The 23,989-nt window shown below is 48.0% G+C and overlaps 1 protein-coding gene across 1 annotated transcript in view; it reads right to left on the bottom strand.

The window, feature by feature from the left end:
* The window catches only part of LOC119373908 (uncharacterized), a 44,164-nt gene extending 20,436 nt beyond the window's left edge, over positions 1-23,728 (bottom strand). The window contains exons 1-3 of the mRNA XM_037643973.2: positions 23,565-23,728; positions 2,937-3,073; positions 2,810-2,877 (exon numbers count right to left, since the gene is read on the bottom strand). Of these exons, the coding sequence (XP_037499901.1) occupies positions 2,810-2,877; positions 2,937-3,073; positions 23,565-23,678 (319 nt within the window). The 5' untranslated portion in view covers positions 23,679-23,728. The remainder of the gene's footprint in view (positions 1-2,809; positions 2,878-2,936; positions 3,074-23,564) is intronic.
* Positions 23,729-23,989: the final 261 nt, after the last annotated feature.

Here is a 23,989-nt window from a genome sequence, read left to right as displayed (position 1 = left end):
TCGTACAAAAAAGGAGGCAGCAGAGGCAGCACCAAAATTTACTCTTAGGATTTGCTACTGGCCGCCACTATCCGATAACTCTTAAGTTTACCCCCCTCTGTATTACTTCCGATTTCGGTTTCTTCATTGTAGCATTATCCCAGCCGTAGTGAAGCCCCGTCTCACAACAATCCATGGTTAGACACCGAAGGCGAGCAGGAAAGCGTTCAATCTGGCAATGCGAACGACAAACATTTTCGGCTGCACCTATGATGCAGCCGGATCGCTATGAGCACTTTTATAGGTGACCACTGTAATCGCTCCTTAAATTTTGAGGAAGCTGAATGAACAGAATCTGTGAGCTTGAATTATTCACTTAACCCTGGGTGTGCCTCTTCCTAGTTCCTCAATGTGAACTAGACCTCAGCTTCTTTTTGATAGGACAACGGGTTGTGATAGTAACTAGATGAGCACGAAGGAACACAGGAAAGACTTGATGTCGCTGTCGATGACGGTCTTCTGTAGCAGGGCCTTAAAAAAATCTGCAAGGCTGCGAGACAAATGAGCGCGAGTTGACAGGCCTGTAAGTCAGGTAGATTGCACCGCGAACATATTTTTAGGACGCTGGTGGATTGAAAAATAATTAGGTGATTAGGGCCAAAACAGAACCATGAACTTGCGGTAAGTTCAGTGACCAGTAATTATCGGTGTCATGGTGGAGCACTTTATATACAAATTGGACGTAAGCAGGGTAACGCTCTAGACAATTAGGCATTTGGTAGGTATAATATTGGGCAGAATAGAAAACATTTACTTGAGCTGAAATATTTATTTGAAGAGGGCCATACATAGAGTAAACTGGGAACGGAGTGCAACACCCCATGCTTACAAATTTTTCATCCATCCGTGCCTGCGAGTGATCCATGAGCGCAATTTCTTTGTTAGTTAGCAATACCATCAGCTGACTTATAGAATTGTTTGTATTCTAAAGAGTATAACACGCCTCAGCAATCTCTCTTAGTTTATCATGATACTGCATGAGGACTGAGGCTCCTGTGTAGAAAGACGCGAAGCCGAAATCGCGGAAATTGGTGGTTAAATGGGAAGACTCTCCTCATTTCAAGGAATTGGCATACTCTCGTGCCCTATTATTAAACTGTTACACCGGCCGGTCAGACTGATGTAGACGCTGGTGCATGTACAAAGCTTTCTACATGTACCACCCCGGAAGAACAATGTGTGAACTCATTGACGTTCTAGCCAGGGCAAGCGTTATCACTTTCTTCTGCACACATCTTAACATATCTACCAATGGCACCACATAAACTACCCATTTTGTGCCACCGGGAAAAACAACATGTGCACCGTAATGCTTCGGAGCATTCTTTAACTTGTGCAAAACCAAATGTACCTAGAGAATTGCAGCAATTTTTCGCGCTGACTCTATGAAGCAATAGGTTGATTAGCAGAGGGCCCTTTGCTTTCTTAGTTTCATTAGTAATTGCTCGAAAGCAGATACGAGAAATTAAGTGGCAACACTAGTAGTCTCTAGGCGAAAAATTTTCTCACACATGCATTCTTGTGCGGAACGAAAGCAGGATCCTGAAACCGCCCAGTAGAAACATGATGTACACCACTCTTCAGTGCTATATAGAATACTTTGCACGTGAGATAGCGTCTACATCGCTTGTACCAACTGGCGTAGTAATAACCCCTTTACGGTTTAAGAACTGCACACACCACCAGAGAAGACAACGGGAATGAGTTCTCTGTCCCGGCCTTTGAACTTGCGGTTTGTGAATTTTCAGTGTCGCAAGCAGTTATAAGAACAAATAACAACCTGTCCGACAAAAAGTTCTCTCAGTGTGCTAAAATTATGTTACATGAGCATTCCGGGTCTTTGAAGCGAGCAGTCTTTTCACACCTTGCCAGCCACTGCCACGAACGCCGCTACGCGCCTTCAGTTGTAGGTACTCTATTTATCATGTAGCATCATGATCGAGGAACTGGCGATTGGTGAGGCATGTTACGCTGCAAGCAGTGGAAACAGTTGTATATCAGCCTTTAGTTTCTCTATGCTACAAGTTGAATACGCTCATGGGTAGCTCGTAGGCACCTGTGTGTTTCGACGTGTAATGCATTCCCACGTTTGCTGTATACAATGGTTTTCGTCAAATATATTTCAGATTTTTAGGCCGAAGCCTTAGACGCCTCATTACACACGAAAATTCACCGGCCTCTAGCGTCGGTGTACCCCGCTGATAGCGTCAACACGAGTATTTGAAAAAAAATGACCACGTGATGACGTCACCATATGACATCATTATGAAGTCACACATCGCCAAAATTTGTGGCTTCATCACATGTCATTCTTCCTTGGTCAAAGGTGGGCCGCTCACGGAGGTGCCTCTGATCCTGGATGCAGTGCGAAATACGATAGGGGCAGAAAACTTTCAGGGGTGGCAGGGCCGGATGAACCCATCGATTGAGAAGAAAAAGAATATGGCTTTCACTTTCGAGTCGTATCACGTGAATGCATAAGGAACCCTGTGAGTTTTTATGCCAGAGCCTGTCCTATTTTCTTTCCAGGCGGTGCTTCGGGAGGCCCGAGAAAATCCGCTACCGTCACGAGCACCACAAGAAGATTTATGAAGCGCACATTCGTGTTACCTGAATAGGTTTGCGAAGACGTCGCATGAATTGACGATGCTTTGCATGTACGAGAAACGATAAATGGCCCATCGCCTGCTGGTCACGAAGCGGAATGATGGTACCCTCGATTATATGAACCTGGCTAGGCACTGAAATGAATAGGAGTTCAAGTACTCACCCAGCACGGCGACAAACATCTTGTCTCTCTGAAGTACCTCGAACCATCCTTCTAGGACCTCCGTGCGTCTGCAGTTAATATGTGTATAAACCATCAAAATAATAAAATAAGAAGTAAGCGAACTTACACTTGTTTGCGCATGTAGAATGACCTGTTGTACAGAATTACATCTTTGTCTAACTTTGACCTAACATCCACCGTACAAGGGAGGGACTCTTCACGCGTTGAATTGTAAGTCCATATGGGCTCCGGCGTGTTCAGGAACTGAAATTGGAAACAGTAGTGTTACATTTCTGACATTTGATGTGTTAGTGTCCCCGAAATATTTATATTCTCCAAGAAGACGTCAAAGAGAAAGGTACGCCAAGGAAATAACGCGAACAAGCAACGCCCCTGAGGTCGACTCACACCTACTACATCTCCGGGAAGCACGGAGAAGCCTTACAAAAAGATGGAAAAGACTGAAACGTAACACTAAATTAAAGGCGAAAATCATAGATATCACCCAGCTTGCAGAGGAATACACCAATCAACTAGCTGCAACCAATTAGACCAATTTCTGTGATTCACTCAACGGAACACTGAGTACGGCCAAAGTGGGAGCCTACTTCAGCCATGATAGACCCAACGAAGATGAAAACTGAAAATAGTAAAGCCATACAAAGATTATACACTCCTACCCTGGTACAAAAGAGGATCTCATTCAAGCGATGCATAAAAATACTTTGGGGAAAACGGAACGACGCCATCATACCAAGGAAGGTATAAAGGATCACCGCAACCAGATCTAGACAAGCATTTTACGGACGCAGAAATCAGAGCAGCCATATTTAGTACAAAAAAGAACACGGCGGCGGGTGCAGATGAAGCCACCTATGGTATTTCACTTATTTTGCGCAAAACGTACGCGGACACAAGGAAAAAGAGGCAGATAACGTGTGTCCGTGTACGTTTTGCGCAAAAGAAGTCAACTTTCAGTACTGTCACCTATGGTATGATCACGAACATAAATGACGAAGCCATTGAAGTTCTCAGAAAATACATCAACAAACATTGGCTTCCAGGAACTGTTCCACGACAGTGGAAACATGCGATTGTGGTCATGAGGCCTAAACCAGGAAAAAATCTTGACATCGAGAACATGAGACCTATCTCGCTAGCGTCCTGCTTCGAAAACATCTTTGAAACACTGGTCAACACCGGGATCCTAAGTCATCTCGAGAACAACCAGCTAATGTCCAACACCATGCTTGGCTTTCGTCCACACCTCTCAACGCAAGATACCCTACTACTCTCAAAAGAACAAGTACTAATGGGCATCTCTAAGGTTGGGGAAAACATCATTATGGCCGTTGACATAAAGGGTGCCTTCGATAACATCAGTCACGAAGCAATACTTCAAGGTCTGCAGGAAGCTAACTGTGGAGAGCGAATATTCCAATACGTCAAAAGTTTCCTCATTCACATGGCTGCAGTAATCAAGCTAGGGTATTACGAATCTGACAACACTCGACCTCCAAACAAAGCAACACCACAGAGAGTGGTCATCTCACCCACACTTTTCAACGTGGCCATGATAGGCCTGGCAAGAAAACTCAAAGACATTGCGGGCCTACAACATGCGATATATGCAGACGACATTACAGTATGGACAACTACAGGCAGCCCAGCGGAGAAAGTATATAGATTACAACAGGCAGCTAGAACCATAGAAGAGTACACAAAGATACGGTGACTTCAATGCTCAGCGGAAAAGTCTGCACTTATTCGCTTGACAGAGAGAAAAACACAAAGGACGGACCCGAGTTTAAAGCTGTAAGTCAGGCAAGAAGGAAATATGATTCCGGAGAAAGATACCATAAGAATACAAGGAATGTGACTGCAAGCTAATCAGAGATGTCTCCACACACTAAATAAACTCAAAACAGCCGTACAGCAGATCTCACGCATGATCTCGTGCATAACATAAAACCGTATGGGCATGAGAGAACAAGATGCCCTCCGACTGGTCAAAAGTCTCGTCATCAGTCGTATTACATACTCACTTCCGTATCATATTATGAACAGGGAAGAGAAAGAAAAAGCAAACCAAATAATAAGAATGGCCTACAAGACAGCCCTTAGATTACCGCAGAATACTTCAAACGACAAGCTATTGGCGCTTTGTCTACAAAACCCAACTGAAGAACTAATTGAGGCACAGCTACAAGCACAAGAAAATTGCCTTCTCCAGACTCCAACTGGCAGAGCAGTCCCAAGAAAACTAGGGCGTGATCCATTACTACAAGAACATCAAGAAACTAAAGATGCACCAAACAAACATAGCGAATGGTACACGGTATCGCATATACCAACGAACATGGATCCTACTCTGCATGCTGGGAGAAGAAAGACCAGGGCAGAATACATTGACAAAATGACAAAATATATGAACACGGCGCGATTCACTGACGCTGCGCCATATCAGACCGTTGCAAGGAAGGCTCTTTCTGTAGTCACATACCGTAGAGAGAAACTTACAACCTGTGCTTCAAGAGATCGAGCCTCGACAACAAAAGTGGAACAGGTCGTAATAGCCCTTGCAATAAAACAGGGATGGACGCGAAACGCTCCACTAACCATCATTACCGACTCACAAAATTTTTTGCAGAAACTATCTAAAGAGCAATATTGGGGCACAGGTGTTCCGAATATTGCTTGGGACTGGATGGGATTCCCAATTTGAAATACATCCAGATTGTGACCTGCGCAACGGGGCACGAGGGCGTGACTGGGAACCCGCATGCGTACGAGGCAGCTCGCGATTTTACACATCACCAAGCCACCTCATACTCTGCAGTAGAGGACCTTACCCTCCTTAGGCCCTTGCTACGCAACGATTCTACGATAGTATAGAGAAAATAGACAGGTCTATCCACCCTCACATGGCAAACTTAGCGCTCCGGAAGCGACCATGCTACGAAGGCTACAGATGAACACTTACATAAATATGCACACGGCATAGAGACATATGTTCGTGGTGTGCAGCAACACCAACACTTTTTCACATGACGTGGGAGTGTGCGGTCCACGGAGGACACGCCACAAATGGCACATGGGACGAATGGGAGGTGCTCTCTAGCCTGGCCCTGAAAGATGAGCTACGACTCTTCCAAAGAGCTGAACGAATGGCTCGTGCCAGTGGGGCCTTGGAATAGGGGCACCACCCTGCCGGACAGACAACGCTTTTCCATCCATATTCCCTGCGGGGCACTGGGGTTCTAGCCAGTCTGGTTTCTGTACAGTATAACGTTTTACTGCTACTACTTCTACTCCTTATGCAGCAAAAGCCGTAAATTCATTTTTATGTCATTTAGGTATAAGACATGCATTTACTGATGTCCATTGAATTCGCCCTACAATTGAAATATTTAGCCATACGATCGTGCCTCTTTCTGCACAGACATCGCCTTTAGGCAAGATATCTCATTATTGCTTGGTGGTGCCTGAGGCTCTGAACTTTTTTCATCAGGGAACGCTTCACTCGAAGTCAGAAATAAAATAAAATTGTGTGCTTTATCGACAAATATACAGTCATCGCCTATTGGTGTGTACAAAATCAAGGGTGGCGATAAGCCGAAGCTGTCAAATATGTGTTCCAGCTCAAGGGGACAGTACATATAACCTTATACTGGAGAGCGAGAGATAACGTCATTGAGATGATGACAGCTTGGTTACTGTGGGTGGTATCCCTATTCCAGGGCCCCATTCTCTATTGCGGCTCGCCGGGCCTGGTCGAAATCGCCAAATGGCTTCACGATATGAGTGTGGATACTCGCCGTTCCCACGACCACTTGTTCAGTGGGTGGTTAATAAGGGTGGTTAAGTACCGGAGAGACGGTGCGTGCCGGACACAACGTACAGTGATGTGTCATGTGTCCGAGTGGCGGGCTGGATTTGCCCAACTGGCATATATCACTGTCCTCGTCGGAAAAATTTTCTGAAGTGATTGTAAGTATTGGTAAGTGTTTCTATTCGGCGTCCGTTCTTCGTCTATCGCATGTTGAAGTTCTAGCGAGGTATGGTACTTGTTCGCCTTGCCGGTCCTTGCGCGTTCGAAATGTCTATGGGCTGGTTGTCTAAAAGCCGTCAGTGGCTCGGCAACTCATTTCTTGAGCGAGGCAAGCCGCCCAAACGTTGCTTTCCACTCCGACGTGCGCCATTTACCAGATATTGCTGTGGCAGATTTGGAGATTGCTTCGAATATGCGAAGGACGATGGCTGAAAGATTTCCCTGAAGGAATAGTTGCTAGGCATGCTAAGAGTCTTGAAAAAATAGGCCCCTGACTTCTTGTCTCAGCGTCTAGCGTGGCCATGATCCGGGATCTAGTGATCTGGTGTAGAAGTGCGGCGATTCTGGGGATTTCAAACTAAACGTTTCTCTGCTTCAAATATCAAGGTCAAGGACAAGACTAGCGATAAGCCTAGGAGATTTTATAGAGTTAGCGGTTATGAGCTCACGAGTCACAACAAAAGCCCCATTTTGGTGGCGATGTTGTCAGCCGCCACGGTCGCCGTTGCTGCCACCGCTGCCGCCACCGGTTCCTGTCGCAGGTGTCACGCACAATAAAAAAAAACTGCGTTCGAGGCGGATCTGCACCAGGAATTCTGCGCCGCATTCAAGTATTCTACCACAGAGCCAGGGCAGTACTTGATAATTTGTAAAGACTATATACATGGGTCTAGTTGGATGAGTGATGACGTTCACAGGTGTAATATTCGGTGACAGAAGAGTAGAAGCGCACCAGGTGTCGCAACATGTGCACTGAGTAACTATTGTGTGTTTAGGCCTTTCCACCATTTACAAAGGGCTCAGACGTAATTCATCACCATCACCAATTATAGCATCCACAAAATATGCAGCTACGTACATCCTCCCAAATGTTTAATTAGCGTGCGCAGCGGCGGCTTTACTATGCGTCGGTGCCATATGATGCAACCAAGTTGCAAAAAATGGTTTGGTGGACATGTGCAATGTGGGCATGCGTTTGCCTTCACCCTTTCTGCAACGGAACGTGGGGTGAGACTTTGAAAGTGAGCTTCGAAATTTGGCGGTACAGAAGTGGTAATAAAAGCTATGGCTATAATTTTTGCAAGGAATTTAAATATAGACGCAGGCTGCATTGTAACTGAAGATTAGCTTGTAATTGTATTTAGTGTTTTTAATTTTTTTAGGTTTTCTACTAGTGAACTTTTTATTAAGATCTGCTATCTGAAGAGCATTCAAATTTTGTGCAAAGGTTGTTGCTCCCAACGTTTTGCACAATCGGAACTGAAATTGTGAGCGTCCAGCAAGAACTAGATTTGCTCATGTTCCTTTACGTTTGTCGATGTATGAAAATTGCCACTTATGAGTGTTTTTTATACACTAAAAATACAAGTACTCCTAAGGTTGTGATTCTAGTTCCAGATTTGTAAATGCTAATTAATTAACGCGCGTCAGTATTTTCGTTTGCTTCCGCCGCATAGTTCCCGGGATAAAGTACACAAACGAGCAAAATTGTTGTTTTGAGAAAAACGCAAAAAACGATGTGGGGGTACACCCACATTTCCTTCCAACGTGTCGAAGAAAATGGAACAAATTATTTTTCATACCAAGAGTACGCAAGTGTGATAAACTCTTTGAAAGATAAAGAAGTCCTCTTTTACATGATACCCCACCCTAATTTTGTCATATAGCGCACACCGCCACACAACCATAAATATATTGGCAGCTACACACTATTGGTGCGAAGACCGAGGAAACAGCGCAGTTGGTGGCCTTCCCTTGCATCTCTGCAACCTTCAACTGCCTTTCTCCTCCTCTTGCCTACGCTAATCCCTCCCTCACTTCCCTTTACGACCCCTTGATAAACTATACTATACATGGCCATGCTTTCACTCTCTCTCATCGTCTTTTCTCTCTTGCTTCCTTTTCTCTTCACCCTTAGACCACTCCCCACCCTCACTTCCCTTTTCCACCCCTTTGCTATAGTATGCAATCGAACGCCGTTATAACGAACGCTTCTACTACGAAACAGCCTGTACAACGAAGCATGCCACGTGGCCTGGCCGCATGTCTACTTTTTCTACGTATTGTTAACACCGCTACAACGAAGACCACTACAGCGAAGACCACTACAGCGAATTTGCCTGTTTAACGAAGTAATTAATATGCTGCTTGTCACTTAATTGTCGCTTTACAACGAATACCTTAGTCGCACAAGTAACGGACAGCAACCAATTGAAGCGCATCAATGGGGCTGAAAAGTCATTCCACGATATCCTTTCGGGAGCCCCCCCACCCCCCCCCCAAAAAAAAATGCGGGCAGTTTCCACTAAGTCGCGCAAAGCTTAGCACAGCGACGCTGGCCTATCCTCCAGTCTTTAGGCTAACGCCGGTTGCTGCTACGTTGTAACTGGTTCTCGCTAGGTTTTGCTATGTTGAAACTCGATGTTGTTTGTCTCTGTTTATTTCTATTTCTTTCTTTCTCTGGCTCTTTTTCTTTCTATTTCAATCTCGTTCTATCTTGCTTCCTCTTTGTTTGTTTGTTTCTTTCTTTCTCTCTCTCTCTCTATGTCTTTCTTTCTCTTTGATTCGCTCGCACTCTCTTTCTCTCTCTTTCTGCAATTCTTTATCTCTATTTCTTTGTTTTTCATTCTTTATATGCTATGCCATAGTTTCTACCCTCCTCCTCACCGTCCCTTCCCTTTCCTACGCCCTTGCATTAAGTTAATAAGCAAGGCTATTCTATGTTCTGTCAGCGTGTCGGGATAGCCGCGTGGTTAAGACGCTTGTCTTCGGATCGTATGTACACGGATTAGAATCCCGCCGCCTCGTGAGGAAATTTGTTCACCAAGGTTTTCTCTTTTTTTCTTTCCATATTATTCGTTCTTTACCTCTTTCTTTTTCCTCTCACCCGCTTGCTAAAGCAAATGTCAGGATCGGATGGGATCTTAACTTGCGTCGTCTTCGTGACAGTCGAGTATTGTACCACTTTGCACAAAATTTTTCCGACGTTGTATGGGCGCGATTGTCCGTGGTGTCGCGACTCGCCACCAACCCTCTACCATATCTCATGGGGTTTCAGTAAAAGGCCAAATAACCTCAACAGCCTACAGCATAAGTACCACATAGAAAACTCTTTGGAGCAATGGGAGGCACTCCTCGCTAGCTCGGACCCGGCGGTGCAACTAGCGCTCCTTGACCATGTCCGGCTGGCGGCACAAGCCCGTGGAGCCTTGGACATGGGGCCCCACCCATCTAGCTCCTAGACCCCTTCCCTTTTCCTCAATAAAAGTTATTCTTCTTCTTCTACCACAGAGGCACGCTGGTGCTTGAAACCCTTTTGCAAAAGAAAGCTATAAGTACGCCATGTTGGCTGAGCAATCACGTTAACGTACTTAATATAGCGTGGCAGAAGAGTAAAATAACAAGCAGGCGTCACTCAATACTAATTTCGCAAGCAGCGTGGGGTTCAAAGCTTTACACCCACTACAAAGTGCTCAGCCATAACTTTCCATCGTCATCAGCCACATGCAGCATCAACAAAGTGTACATAATGCCTCACAGATACCTAACCGGTACCTCGCTTATCCGTAGAAAGACGAATAATGACATACTGGGTGCTTCCCTACTTCACAAAAATTGCGATTTATGGCACAGTGGATATCCTGCATGTGTAGTGGTATTAGTTGCCCTCAGAGAGTTTAGGACGGGTTGTAGAAAGGACGCTCTTCCAGGTTCCGCTGTGACTGTGCTGCGGGTTCCGTTTGGATCTGCTGTGAATTAACATTTTATTATCCCGGAATGTTTATGTGCTTTATTGGGGTCATTAAGGGCGTAGTGCATGTAACAAAGTGACATGCTTAGCGAAGAATTATTGCGCTTCTACACGCTTCCTTATAGGGGTCTTTCAGTGTGCGTGTTATATACGGCTATGCTGTCCTTTACCCTACCCCTCGTCCTCACTTCGCTTTCCCACCCCCTTGCTATGCCGTGCTATGCGTTACTATGCATTTACTCTCTGCCACCTCTTTTACCATTGCATTGCATACTCGGCTTTCCTCCTCTCTTAGCTTCGCTCTCTCCCTCTTCGCCAGTTTTTTGCGGTCGACAAACGGCGCTACTTGAAGCTTACACAGTCCCGCTGTTAAAAGTGCCGTTCGCGCACGCTACCTAATAATTTGGGCGAGTATACGTGCGCGTGTTGCCTTATATATGTATTACATTAAAATTACTGTTAAATGACTGACTGATAATTAAAATGAATAGGTATCGTGTGCACGTACACGCGATCGTGAACACATCTCGCTGAATGGCCACTAAAACACGTGCTGCAAAGCAGGAATGAGAGACAGCGTAGACCGGTTGTCAAAGCCCAAGCGTTGCGTCTCTAGTTAATCTAGTTATCACGTCTACACAGCGACAACACTACTTCCAACTCAACTGTGCACGCGATCTCCATTTGCGCCCGCCAATGCTAAACTATATTTACGAGAGTTCGTGCGGGTCGCCTATGCGCTCAGCCAGTTTCGAGCACTAACACGCGCACGTACGGCCTGACTGGACTGTGCCTAGCTGCCCAGAGGAGCAGATGCTTGGTCACTTGAATCAGAGACTGGGTCCGAGCTAGTTGCTACATTGACATTATGAAGCCGTTAAGCGCACGATAAAGTTCACTCGATTCGGCGAAACGCCGAATCGAGTGAACCATATGTTAAGAAGTAAGGTGGTGTCATTGTACCAAAGTTTGTTGAAGATGTCATCGTCGTTGGCCCGAAGTTCAGCGTTGCCCCGAGACCAGATAAGACTGAACTCCTGGTCATGGTGCGAAACGCGGCAAGCAGGGCAACCCAGCCTGAAGCCGATCGCATAGTCCTTGGGGGCGTGGATGCGCTTCCGACGAAAATGTCAAAGATAGAGCAGCCTGCCATTTCAGGCACAGTGAAGGTGCTACAAGAAAAGAAGCAGAATCTGCTCCAGTCCGACAGAGAGGGGGGATTCGTGATTCTCACGTCCAGCATCTACCAGGATAAAGCAACAAGCGCGACCAACGAGACCTTCGCTGCAGCCAGAGGGTTTGTTCCGTCCAAAGCGAAGAAGAAGGCTGTGGAACTTTGCGAACAAGCAGGCTTGCCCAAGTTTACAGCTTCCGTCAAAGCCTCTAAGGGAACGTGCCTAACCGCGTTCTGCACAGTGAAGACTCATAAGGACTCGCAACCGTTTCGAGTCATTATAACCGAGAGGAAGACGTGGCAGCGATGCCTAGGGTCCTACTTTCAGAAGGCCTTTTCCTTGCTCAAGGTCGATGACCCGTACCTCGTGAAAAGGCCTTGTGAGGTGTCAACCTTTTTGGAAAGTTCCTGCCCGCCTTCTGCCACGCCTTTTCGGTCGACATCAAACATTTCTACTAGTCGCTGCCTCACAATGCACTTGCCAGAGCCGTCCAGACAGGCATCGAGCACTTTGGCTCCGCTCAATTCCAGAACACTCTCGGCACTTCTGTTGAACGTTCAATGACCTGCTGTTCAAGTACCTGGAATCGACTGTGAATAACCACAACGACGACTTCTTCGTACAGAAGGCCGGCATTTCCATGGGGTCTCGCATCGCTCCATTGCTGAGCGATCTCCTTTGGCTCAGTTCGACCAAGACCTCGAGGCCAGCGGGTTACCCAATGTCGTCAAGATTTGCTGCTTCGTTGACATTTGCTTGTGCTTTTCAAGAGGACCACCGAGAACGCCACACACGAAATGGAAGATTTGTTCTCGAGGTTCTGCAAGGCGTTCCCAGGACTTCCTGAGGATAGTCGCAGCCGCTTCCTCGACCTCGAGCTTCACTTTACCCCAGTACATGCCTGTTGGATTCACACCCCCGTTCGAGGAAACACCTACTTCCCTACGCCTCCAACCACTCGAAGCTAGTTAAACGTGCCGTTGCTCTTGCAGCCATGAAGAACGCACACATGAAGTCGCGTGCTCACCTGATTCATCAAAGTATTGCCTCTAAAATCAACCTACTAAAGGCAGCTGGATTTCCGGAGCTTCTTCTATGCGACCTTGCTGAAACCATGTTGCGCAAGCTCAAGAAAAATGGTGACGCGCCTCGGAAAAACACTGACAGGAAAAAACTGCTGTTATTTCATACGTACACCAAGTGTCCCATAAGATTAAGAAGCCAGCAGGACGCGCAGGTGTCAGGGTGGAGTTGTCCGCCGCCAATAAACTTGGAAGCCTGTGCGAGCGTGTGAACGTGAGCAACGAAAAGCCTGACAAATGCAGCAAGAAACACGCGACACGGTTTGTGTCCTGCAAATGCGGAGTCGTGTACAAGGTTCTGCTGTCATGTGGACGTGTTTACATCGGCCAAACTGGCCGATGTACTAATGATCGCTTACGAGAACATGCCAAAAATTTGAAGCAAAAGTCAGGCAGCAACATGGCCTTACATTTGCAACTTGCGGGTGTTCTGCCTTTCTTGACCAGACTGTCGTGATCAGAAAATGCCGAGACCACATTGCTCGGGAAATTCATGAGGCATCATGTGTAGAACAGCTCGGACCAAGTTGAGTTAGCATGCCCTCTGTATCGCTTTCGAAGAAAAAGCTGGCATTTTTGCAAAACCAGTGACTTTCACTTAGTTTTGCTCCTACTTTCTAGGTTTTAACCTTCTAAAGGTCCTCTTTTTTGTACTCTTTTACCTTACAACTTCTGTCTTTATACCATTTGACCTTTTGACAACATACATTGTTAAGCCACATTTGTTCTTTTTTTCATTCCAGTTCATTTATGCTGGCCAGCTTTTGCTACAACCATGTTCATTTTTCGTACGTCACCTTTTCACCCTCCCAATTGAAAGTTTATCCACCATGTGGAATGGTGGATTCCACCATCCATCATTATGGTGGATTATGGTGCTGGAAGATGGTGGCATACGGCGTATGCTCGCGTATGATGGATGCTGGATCATAACGGAGCGTAAAACGGCTCTACAGGGTCAGGAACATCGTGCGTACCTGTCACACATAAATACTTGTATAGAAGGCGATGTAGAAAGCATTAGTACAAAAAAGCAAAAAAAAAGCCGTATGCAAAAAAAAAAGACAACTTCCAGCACTAGGATTCGAACGTACCCCCTTCAGATCCGGAGCCGAGAAATTTAGCACCACGCCACCTTAACTTTTTTGTCCTCTCTTTCATGGTATTTATTAAAAATGTGCGTAATTGGCATACATAGCAAACAAAATAGTGAAGGCGGCCTCTACCAGCGTACAAGCGTTACACAGAAGTCCTAAAAGGTTATTAAAGGAGTACATTTGATGAAGAGTGGATACCAGTCCGGTTGAAACTGTAATTGTTGATAAAGTGTTTTAGCTGAAGAGCTATTTGAATGAAATGCAACCGCAATGATACCATGGGTTCCGCATGCATGTCTAACATGCGAGTTTTCCATAAACTGGGAATACCCATTAGTAATAGTATGTAAACAGGCATAGAATGGCTTTTGGGTGGCACGAGATAACGTATGCTATACGAATTGAAATCGAGTTGTTTTTTTAAAACCCTTATACATGTTTTGCTTTATGTAGATTGACTAGTCAATATACTAATACACCGTTTGGCTTCATGCTTTGCATGTTTCATACTCGAGACAGACGCGATCTCGACCTCCTTTTAATGTTTGCATAGTTATTAAACGCAAATAAACAGCTGCCGGTAGCTAATGCCACGTCGATAATGGCAACAGCGCTAACTTTCTTCTACAATTCAGAACATAACTCCAAAAAAATATCAAGTGGACCGAGGAGTGATACCGGCTGTTATTGCCAAGTTTAAAAGCCGTTTCTCGCTTTTTCCAGAGGGCGACATGTGCAGAGGCTTTATGTCGACTCTATTCTAATTCGATAAATATGCGCGTACAATTGATTGAGTATAGTGATGTTTTTCGCACAACGTACCACGCGGCCGTGCAAGCGCACTGATCTAACGCTGTATGATGAGCTACAACTACATTACAACTGGGCCAAAAACAGTTGCAGTGCGGGGCAAAATATTCCATCATATTGGTTCAGTAAGGCGTACGAATTGACATGTCTATGTTCTCGCATTGGAGTCGGAGAAGTCCCGGCGAGTGCGACCGGCGGCGGTTGGTGACCGGAGGCGTTTGCTGGAAGCGCGTCGCATCGATGCTCATCGCTTCTTGTGCGGACACTGTACACAAGAAAAAAATGTTTCATTTAGGTTAGCCGATGCCACAGCTGTGCCGTAAAGTCGTTCGTACTCATCGGAATCGAGTGTATCCTGAAACCCAAAAGCGCCAATGACACGTAGACGGACTCGGTTGGTCCGCTATGTGTATCCTTTGGTGGAAATCATGGTGGTAGAATATGATGGTCGAAGTCACCGTTAGTGGGGCTTATCTCGACGCAGGCCGAAGGTAAATGTTTGTGCATTTGAGCGCGGCACGCATTTTGACTGTTACCTTAAAGTGCCGCTGAGGTAAAAGAGTGTGCAAGAATTGCTAGATTTGCGTTTCTTGCTTGGCAGTATCAAGCGGCGGCTGTTTTCTGGTCTACCCGGCAGCTGGAAGGGCAATTGCGCTACCAGAGCTCATTTACTTCTCGACAACTGCGCGGCGATGTAACACAGTTACTGTCGCTGTTCACACCGACAACTCCACACTTTAAACATCACAATACAGCAACACATCACTGATGTAAACCTGATAAGTACGTGCGTAAAATGTAAATATTCACGGCTGCTGTGCTCCACAAAACTTGAGGCGGTTTATGACGCCGCATGAATACAAAGAAAAAAACGTGCTAGGAACTTTTTGATCGGCGTTGGATTCTTTGAACTGTAAACATATTTTTCTGCATTTTAAACAGCAGAAAATTTCACGTAATGTCACGTGCACTTCTGTCATGCCACCATCATCGACAATGCTTCCATCATGCCACCGTCGTCCAGCTTGGTCACCTAGGCGTCCACCAAAACATGTTTGACATCGCCACCATCAGCCAGCTTTTTCCACTTAACACCAAAAGAAGCTCGCCACCACCACCACCATCTGCCACCATTTTTTCCAATCTCGCCATCATCAGCCATTATGAGCACCCCAGCTTCCACCATTTCCACTACGCTTTCTACCTTGTCCACTATTGTTTCCACCATATCCGCCAACAATTACAGCATCCACCAAACCAGGATTTTCAGTAAGGCTGTTCATTTTCCGTTTGGAGCATTTTCATCATACATGCGTGATATCATGTGCTCTTTCCGTGTCGCCCAATTTCCACGCGCGCTAAGAAAGCCTGTAAACGGTAGCGCAAAAAAAGAGAAAACAAAAAAAAGAAAAAGAAAAAAAGAGAGGCGAGCGTCCAGTTCTCAAACATGCTCAGTAAGCACTTCATGAGTGGAGAGACTGCATATATGGCGTGTTTGTGCCGCAATAAATATTGTCACGTGGTCGTGACGTCGACGAACCCAGCAGTCGGCGTTTGTAGGATGAAATTGCTTATTTGGCCGAACTTGTGGCCGGAAAATGAGAACTAGAATACAGCAATGCACGTTGTACAATGATAGCGGCGAACAGGGCGTCGTCCGTCGATCAACTGACAAGCGGTGAAGCGCGTCGGCATTTAAACATGTGCCGTCGAATATTCCAGCGTTATCGCTGGCTGTCGTGCAAATTCTAGGATAAGCTCGAGTGTGCGCGTCTTGCGCGCAATCTTAACAAAAACGATCTACAATGAACGCGAAGGTTCTCGAACAACGAGGCGCGGTTCGCACTGAGCGTTGCTGACAGTCTTTGTGGCCGAAAACCGAATACAACAAAAGTGATAAAGAAACGCACGTGGCAATGCCCCCCTCTGAAAAAGCATCGTCCCGATGCTTAAAACAGAACAGGCCAATGCATGCAACAATAAATAACAAGAATAAAGCAACAAAGTACAATAAACAATAAGCACAAGAAAGAAAGCACAATAATAAAGCAAAATGACAGTCCTCAGATTCGCTAACGTGCGTAATATGGTTTGAGGCGCACGACATGGACGACTTCAGGTCGTGCACGGCGCCGCTGAGAGTTCGTAATGCCATCAGGGACAACCTCGTAGTCGTGTGCGCCGAGGCGTCGAAGTACCCTGTACGGTCTGAAGTATCTTCGAAGAAGCTTCTCATAGAGTCCCCGTCGGCGTATTGGCGTCCATACCCATACACGGTCACCGGGTTGGTATTCCATGTGGCGTCGTCGAAGGTTGTAGCGGCGGCTGTCAGTCGTCTGCTGGTTCTTGATCCGTAGGCGGGCGAGCTGTCGTGCTTCTTCGGCGCCCTGTAAGTAAGCGGCGGCGTCGAGATTTTCTTCGTCGGTGACGTTGGGTAGCATGGCGTCGAGCGTCGTCGCCGGGCATCTTCCGTAGACCAACTTGTACGGCGTCATCTGCGTCGTTTCTTGGACGGCCGTGTTGTAAGCGAAGGTCACGTACGGAAGGATGGCGTCCCACGTCTTGTGCTCAACGTCGACGTACATGGCCAGCATGTCGGCGATGGTCTTATTTAGACGCTCGGTGAGACCATTGGTCTGTGGGTGGTAGGCGGTGGTGCGGCGGTGGCTCGTCTCGCTGTATTTCAAGATCGCCTGAGTTAGGTCCGCCGTAAAGGCGGTACCTCCGTACCTCTGTCTGTTATGAGGACCTCTGGGGCGCCATGACGCAAGACGATGTGCTCCACGAAGAACTTGGCTACCTCGGCGGCACTGCCTTTGGGCAAGGCCTTTGTCTCGGCGTAACGGGTGAGGTAGTCAGTTGCTACGACGATCCACTTGTTGCCGGAAGTCGACGTCAGGAACGGCCCCAGTAGGTCCATCCCGATTTGCTGGAACGGCCGGTGAGGTGGTTCGATTGGCTGCAGAAGCCCCGCTGGCCTAGTCGGCGGTGTCTTCCGTCGCTGGCAATCTCGGCAAGTCTTAACGTAGTGGGCGACGTCGACAGGAAGGCGTGGCCAGTAGTATTTTTCCTGTATCCTCGCGAGCGTGCGGGAAAAGCCGAGGTGGCCCGCCGCCGGGTCGTCGTGCAGGGCCTGCAGAACCTCTGGTCGCAGTGCCGAAGGTACAACGATGAGGTAGTCGGCCCGGGCCGGAGAGAAGTTCTTTACTAGGACGTCGTTTTTCAAGAGAAATGACGCCAATCCCCGCCTGAGTACTTTTGGAACAACGGTGGTCCCGCCCTTGAGGTATTCCACAAGGCCCCTGAGTTCCGGGTCGGCTTGCTGTCGTTCAGCGAAGTCGTCGGCACTTATGGTTCCCGAGAAGCAGTCATCATCGTGGTCGTCCTGAGGCGGTGCGTCGACGGGGGCACGAGACAAGCAGTCGGCGTCGGAGTGTTTTCTTCCGGACTTGTAAACGACTGTAACGTCGAATTCTTGAAGTCTTAGGCTCCACCGTGCGAGGCGACCTGAAGGGTCCTTCAAGTTGTCTAACCAACACAAGGCGTGGTGGTCGCTCACAACTTTGAAGGGCCGGCCGTAGATGTAGGGGCGAAACTTTGATGTAGCCCAGATGATGGCCAGACACTCCTTTTCTGTTGTGGAATCGTTGATTTCTGCCTTTGATAGCGACTGGCTAGCATAACTGATGACCCTTTCCAATCCGTCGGTCTTCTGCACAAGGACGGCGCTGAGTCCTACGCTGCTTGCGTCGGTGTGGATTTGTGTATCGGCGTGCTCGTCGAAATGCGCAAGTATCGGAGGCGTCTGCAGGCGTCGTTTCTATTCTTGAAATGCCTGAACTTGCGACGTTTCCCACCTGAATTCGACGTCCGCCTTCGTGAGTTGCGTCAGTGGCTCGGCGATCCGCGAAAATTCCTTGACGAAACGTCTGTAATAGGCGCACAAGCCGAGAAAACGGCGTACGGCCTTCTTGTCGGTGGGCGTCGGAAAGTCAGCGATGGCAGCTGTTTTCCGCGGGTCTGGGCGAACACCATCCTTGCTGATAACATGACCCAAGAACAAGAGCTCCTCGTACGCGAAGCGGCACTTTTCAGGCTTCAAAGTGAGTCCGGAGGTCTTGATTGCTTGAAGTACAGCTTCAAGGCGCCGAAGGTGTTCGTCGAAGTTTGAGGAAAACACAACGACGTCGTCCAAGTACACGAGGCACGTCTGCCACTTCAAGCCGGCCAGTACTGTATCCATAACCCGTTGGAAAGTCGCAGGTGTCGAGCAAAGACCAAAAGGCATGACCTTGAACTCAAACAGGCCGTCTGGCGTTATAAAGGCAGTCTTTTCTCGGTCTCTCTCGTCGACTTCTATTTGCCAGTAACCGGTCTTGAGGTCCATCGACGAAAAGTACTTTGCGTTGTGTAATCGATCCAGGGTGTCGTCAATCCGGGGAAGGGGATACACGTCCTTCTTCGTGACTTTGTTCAGGCGACGATAATCGACGCAAAAACGAGAGTCCCATCCTTCTTCTTCACTAGCACCACGGGCGATGCCCACGGACTCTTCGACGGCTGAATGATGTCGTCGCGTAGCATTTCGTCGACCTGTTTCTTCACGGCGTCCCGTTCCCGCGTCGAAACTCGGTAGGGACTCTGACGGAGTGGTCGAGCATTTTCTTCTGTTATAATGCGGTGCTTAGCAAGGGGCGTTTGTCGGATCCGCGATGACGACGAGAAACAGTCCTTGTTTTTCTGCAGAAGGCATCGAAGCTGTTGCTGTTGGCGAGCGGGAAGATTTGGGTTTACGTCGAAGGGTGGCTCAGCTGTTGGGGTAGTCGTCGTAGCTTCGTCGTAATCCGAAAAGGCAAATGCATCGCTGACGGCCAAGATTTCTTCGATGTATGCAATCGTCGTGCCCCTGCTCAGGTGTCTGTATTCTTGGCTGAAGTTCGTTAGCATCACGCTTCCTTTTCCTTCGTGCAACCGAGCAATGCCCCTTGCAACGCAGATGTCACGGTCTAGTAGCAAACGCTGATCGCTCTCGATGACACCTTCGATGTCTTCAGCTTTTTCGGTGCTGACAGGAATTATGACGCTGGAGCGAGGCGGGATCGTAACTTGATCCTCGAGCACGTTCAGGGCATGGTGGCATGGATTCGTATCCGGCGGTGTCGTTTTGTCCGACGATAGGGTTATCGACTTGGTTCTTAAGTCAATGACGGCGCCATGATGGTTTAAGAAATCCATGCCAAGTATGACGTCCCTGGAGCAGTGTTGCAAGATTACGAAACTCGCAGGATACGTGCGATTATTGATTGTTACTCTTGCTGTGCAGACTCCAGACGGCGTTATTAGATGGCCTCCAGCGGTACGGATTTCGGGGCCTTCCCAAGCAGTCTTAACTTTCTTCAACTTCGTGGCGAAAGGCCCACTGATGACGCAATAGTCGGCTCCAGTGTCGACGAGAGCGGTGACGTTGTGGCCGTCAATGAGAACGTCGAGGTCGCTAGTTCGTCGTCTTGCGTTGCGGTTGGGTCGCGGCGTCGGGTCACGGCTGCGTCGATTTGTTCCGCTGCTTCGACGTGGCGTCGTCAGGTCTTCCTCAGGCCGTGAAGTTTCGACGTTAGGGCTTCGTTCGGTCGTCGGCGGCGGAGGATCTTCGGTAGTTCGTCGTTCAGCAACCGCACCTCCATCGATTGCTGCCCTTAGTTTCCCGGATACGGGCTAGGCGACCGGCCCCGATTTGGTCCAGTGTATTGCCGGCGGTGCGGTGACATGTAGCGGCCCGGCGAAGGCGAGCGGGAAGGTCGTCGTCCTTGCCACTGTGTTCCGGTGAGGTAGTCGTCGATGTCGCGAGGCCGTTCGCCTGGCTGTGGGCGCGGCGCGTTGACGGCGAATCCTCGAAGCCCCATCTGTCGGTACTGACAGCGGCGGTACGTGTGGCCGGCCTCCCCGCAGTGGTAGCAGAGCGGGCGGTTGTCAGGGGCGCGCCAAACGTCGGTCTTAGCGTGTATCGCTGGCCGGCTGGTGGGCGGTATGACGTCGGTGGCGGCGGCGGTGGTGCCTGACGGCGGGACTGCTGGGGCGGCGCGGCGTCTTGACGTGGGCGAGGAGGGGGGGGGGGGCGTTGCGTCGGGCTGCAGCAGCGTAGTTCATGGCTTGCGGCTGCGGCAGTGGTGGTTCAAGGTTGCCCAGCGACTGCTGGATTTTTGATCGAACGACCTCTGCGATCGAGTCCACTTGAGGCTGTGGTGAGGGTAATAGCTTGCGCAGTTCCTCCCGAACGATCGCTCGGATCGTTTCGCGCAGGTCGTCGGAGGCGAGGGCATGAACAGCTGGGCTGTCTTCAATCGTACGGCGATTGTACTGGCGGGTTCGTATTTCCATCGTCTTCTCAATCGTCGTCGCTTCTGAGACGAATTCTTGGACTGTCGAAAGTGGGTTCCGCATCAGACCAGCGAAGAGCTCTTGCTTTACCCCTCGCATGAGGAAGCGGACTTTCTTGTCCTCGGGTATGGCAGGGTCAGCGTGGCGAAATAGCCGGGTCATTTCCTCTGCAAAGATGGCCACGCTTTCATTTGGAAGTTGGACACGTGTCTCCAGCAAGGCTGCGGCCCTTTCCTTTCGGACGACGCTTGTGAACGTCTCCAGGAAAGCGCGGCGAAAGGCGTCCCAGGTTCGAAGAGTGGACTCCCGATTCTCGAACCAGGTCCTTGCTGCATCTTCCAGGTAAAAGTAGACGTGGCGAAGCTTGTCCTCGGAGTCCCAGTTGTTGAACGCTGAGACCCTTTCGAAGGTCTCGAGCCAGGTTTCCGGGTGTTCGAATGACGACCCGCGGAAAGTTGGCGGCTCCTTGGGCTGCCGGAGAAGTATCGGCGCAGGCTGCACGGGGTCGGTCATCGTCGCTGCGGTCGGTGTTGGGACCTGGGGCTGCCTGGTGTTTTCGGGAAGGAGCCCGTACTCTGGCTGCAGTCCCTTCTGCCTGCGGCTTGTTCGACGATCCGGGTTTTCTTTGCCGTCGTCCTCCTCGCGGCTTGGGCTTGGGTCAGCGCTTCGCGGGGGTGTCCGGATCATGGAAGAAGCAGCACCTCCACCAGATGTCACGTGGTCGTGACGTCGACGAACACAGCAGTCGGCGTTTGTAGGATGAAACTGTTTATTTGGCCGAACTTGGGGCCGGAAAATGAGAACTAGAATACAGCAATGCACGCTGTACAATGATAGCGGCGAACAGGGCGTCGTCCGTCGATCAACTGACAAGCGGTGAAGCACGTCGGCATTTAAACATGTGCCGTCGAATATTCCAGCGTTATCGCTGGCTGTCGTGCAAATTCTAGAATAAGCTCGAGTGTGCACGTCTTGCGCGCAATCTTAACAAAAACGATCTACAATGATCGCGAAGGTTCTCGAACAACGAGGCGCGGTTCGCGCTGAGCGTTGCTGACAGTCTTTGTGGCCGAAAACCGAATACAGCAAAAGTGATAAAGAAACGCACGTGGCAATATCAGTTGGAAGTAGCGCTCTGTGTGTCGTCCTCCTGTTCCCGTCTTTGTGCGAGTCACGGTTTCATAATGGCCACCTGTGCCGCCTCCCTGCCAACAACCCTTGCCGACACACAACGCGAAAATATTTTGTCTCTCCTTGGACGGCCCCTTGGTCGAAGCACAGTAGACGAATCGAGTTGCATAAAAGCCCACGTGCCCTACGTCACTCATGACGTCATGCATTGCCATCATCATGTGACATCCTAGTGACGCCACAGATTACCGAATTGCGTGACATCATAATATTATCATCGTGGTGACACATGATCTCCAAACATTTCTCTAAAAGCACAGAGATGCATAAACTATAGATCCCTCATTCAATATAGCCACGTTAATGTAGTAAGATTGCAAGTGCAAGCTATCTAAAAACAGACTCTCGCTTTGCGCACCTGTAGCAATATACGTAGTCAAATATCCAGGAAGCAGCTGCTCTTTTCGACCTGCAATGAGAGTTTGTTTTCGTTTTGTTTTTTCATGCGGTGTAAAAGAAGAAATCCCCAAGTAAGTTCACATATGGACAAAATGTAAATGCAAGACACGCCGACGAAATATAAAATCCTTTAAGAAGCTTTATTATATTTCGGCTTCTGTACAATAAACTCTTTCATAGTTTTTCATTGTGCCTTCTCCCAATCCCAAAAAGAATCGCCGAGCCTTAGATTTCACTCTTAACTGTACCTGAATACATGGCCGTTAGTAGCACTGAAATACTTAATAATAATCTATGGCATTCTACATCCCCAAATCAAGAAATGTTTATAAGGCATGCTGTAGTGCAGGGCTACAAAAATGTCGACCAGTTGGTGTGTTTTAACAAGCAGTGACATCTCACAGTACACGAGCCTCCAGCATTCGGCTCCATCGGAATGCGACCGCCTTGGCTAGAATCGAATCCGCGACCATCGCACCAAAAGCCGAGCATGCAACCACTACACCACCGCGGCGCACAACATAATTCAACGTGTGCACAAACAATGAAATGCAGATACAAGTTCCCTAAAAATCGTTCGAAATCAGATTACACAAAACCTTATATTGTTGGGAACTTATCTCGTGTTAAACAACATTATAATGTTCTTGACCAAATTGCTGGGATGTGGTATAGAGGAAGAAGCACTTGCAAACTATGCCCTTCTCGAACGCTGTGAAATAATATTTACTTGCTTTCACGACTCGTGTTTACATGCCTGTTTTTTTTTTTTGCTAAATATGACAGACATTATTCTCACCACCCACAATATGAATTTCTGTTACCTTTCTGATGTCCGGAAAGCTGACATTAGGCGACTTGCCATGAAATACCTTTGATCTGGCGGCGATTATTAGCAGGGTAAAGAAAGTGGCTGCTGAAGGAAGGTGGCACAACATACTCTGCGTGAAAAGTGTGACAAAGCACAAGCGAGAAAGATCAGCGCTTTATATCGGTACGTAGCATACAAAATACCACACAACCTGAAATTAAAATTAAGTTCCTCTTTGCACTGGGAGGACCTACAATAATATATTGTTCGCTTTTTTATAATGCGGTGCTTCGTCAAACGCGGCACATAAATAGTGGCATTCGTAAGGGTACGTCAGAGGAGACAAACTTGTTTGCCACGTGCGCAAAAGGAAAGAGTGACATAGTTTCTATGGACCAAGAAGGAAATACTATTTAGTGCGTTTAAAAATAACGTGGG

This window comes from Rhipicephalus sanguineus, chromosome 11 (assembly GCF_013339695.2).
Source record: "Rhipicephalus sanguineus isolate Rsan-2018 chromosome 11, BIME_Rsan_1.4, whole genome shotgun sequence".
NCBI classification, from domain to species: Eukaryota; Metazoa; Arthropoda; class Arachnida; order Ixodida; family Ixodidae; genus Rhipicephalus; species Rhipicephalus sanguineus.
Note: the sequence above shows the minus strand (reverse complement) of the source record. Positions and strands in the feature narration are given on the sequence as shown.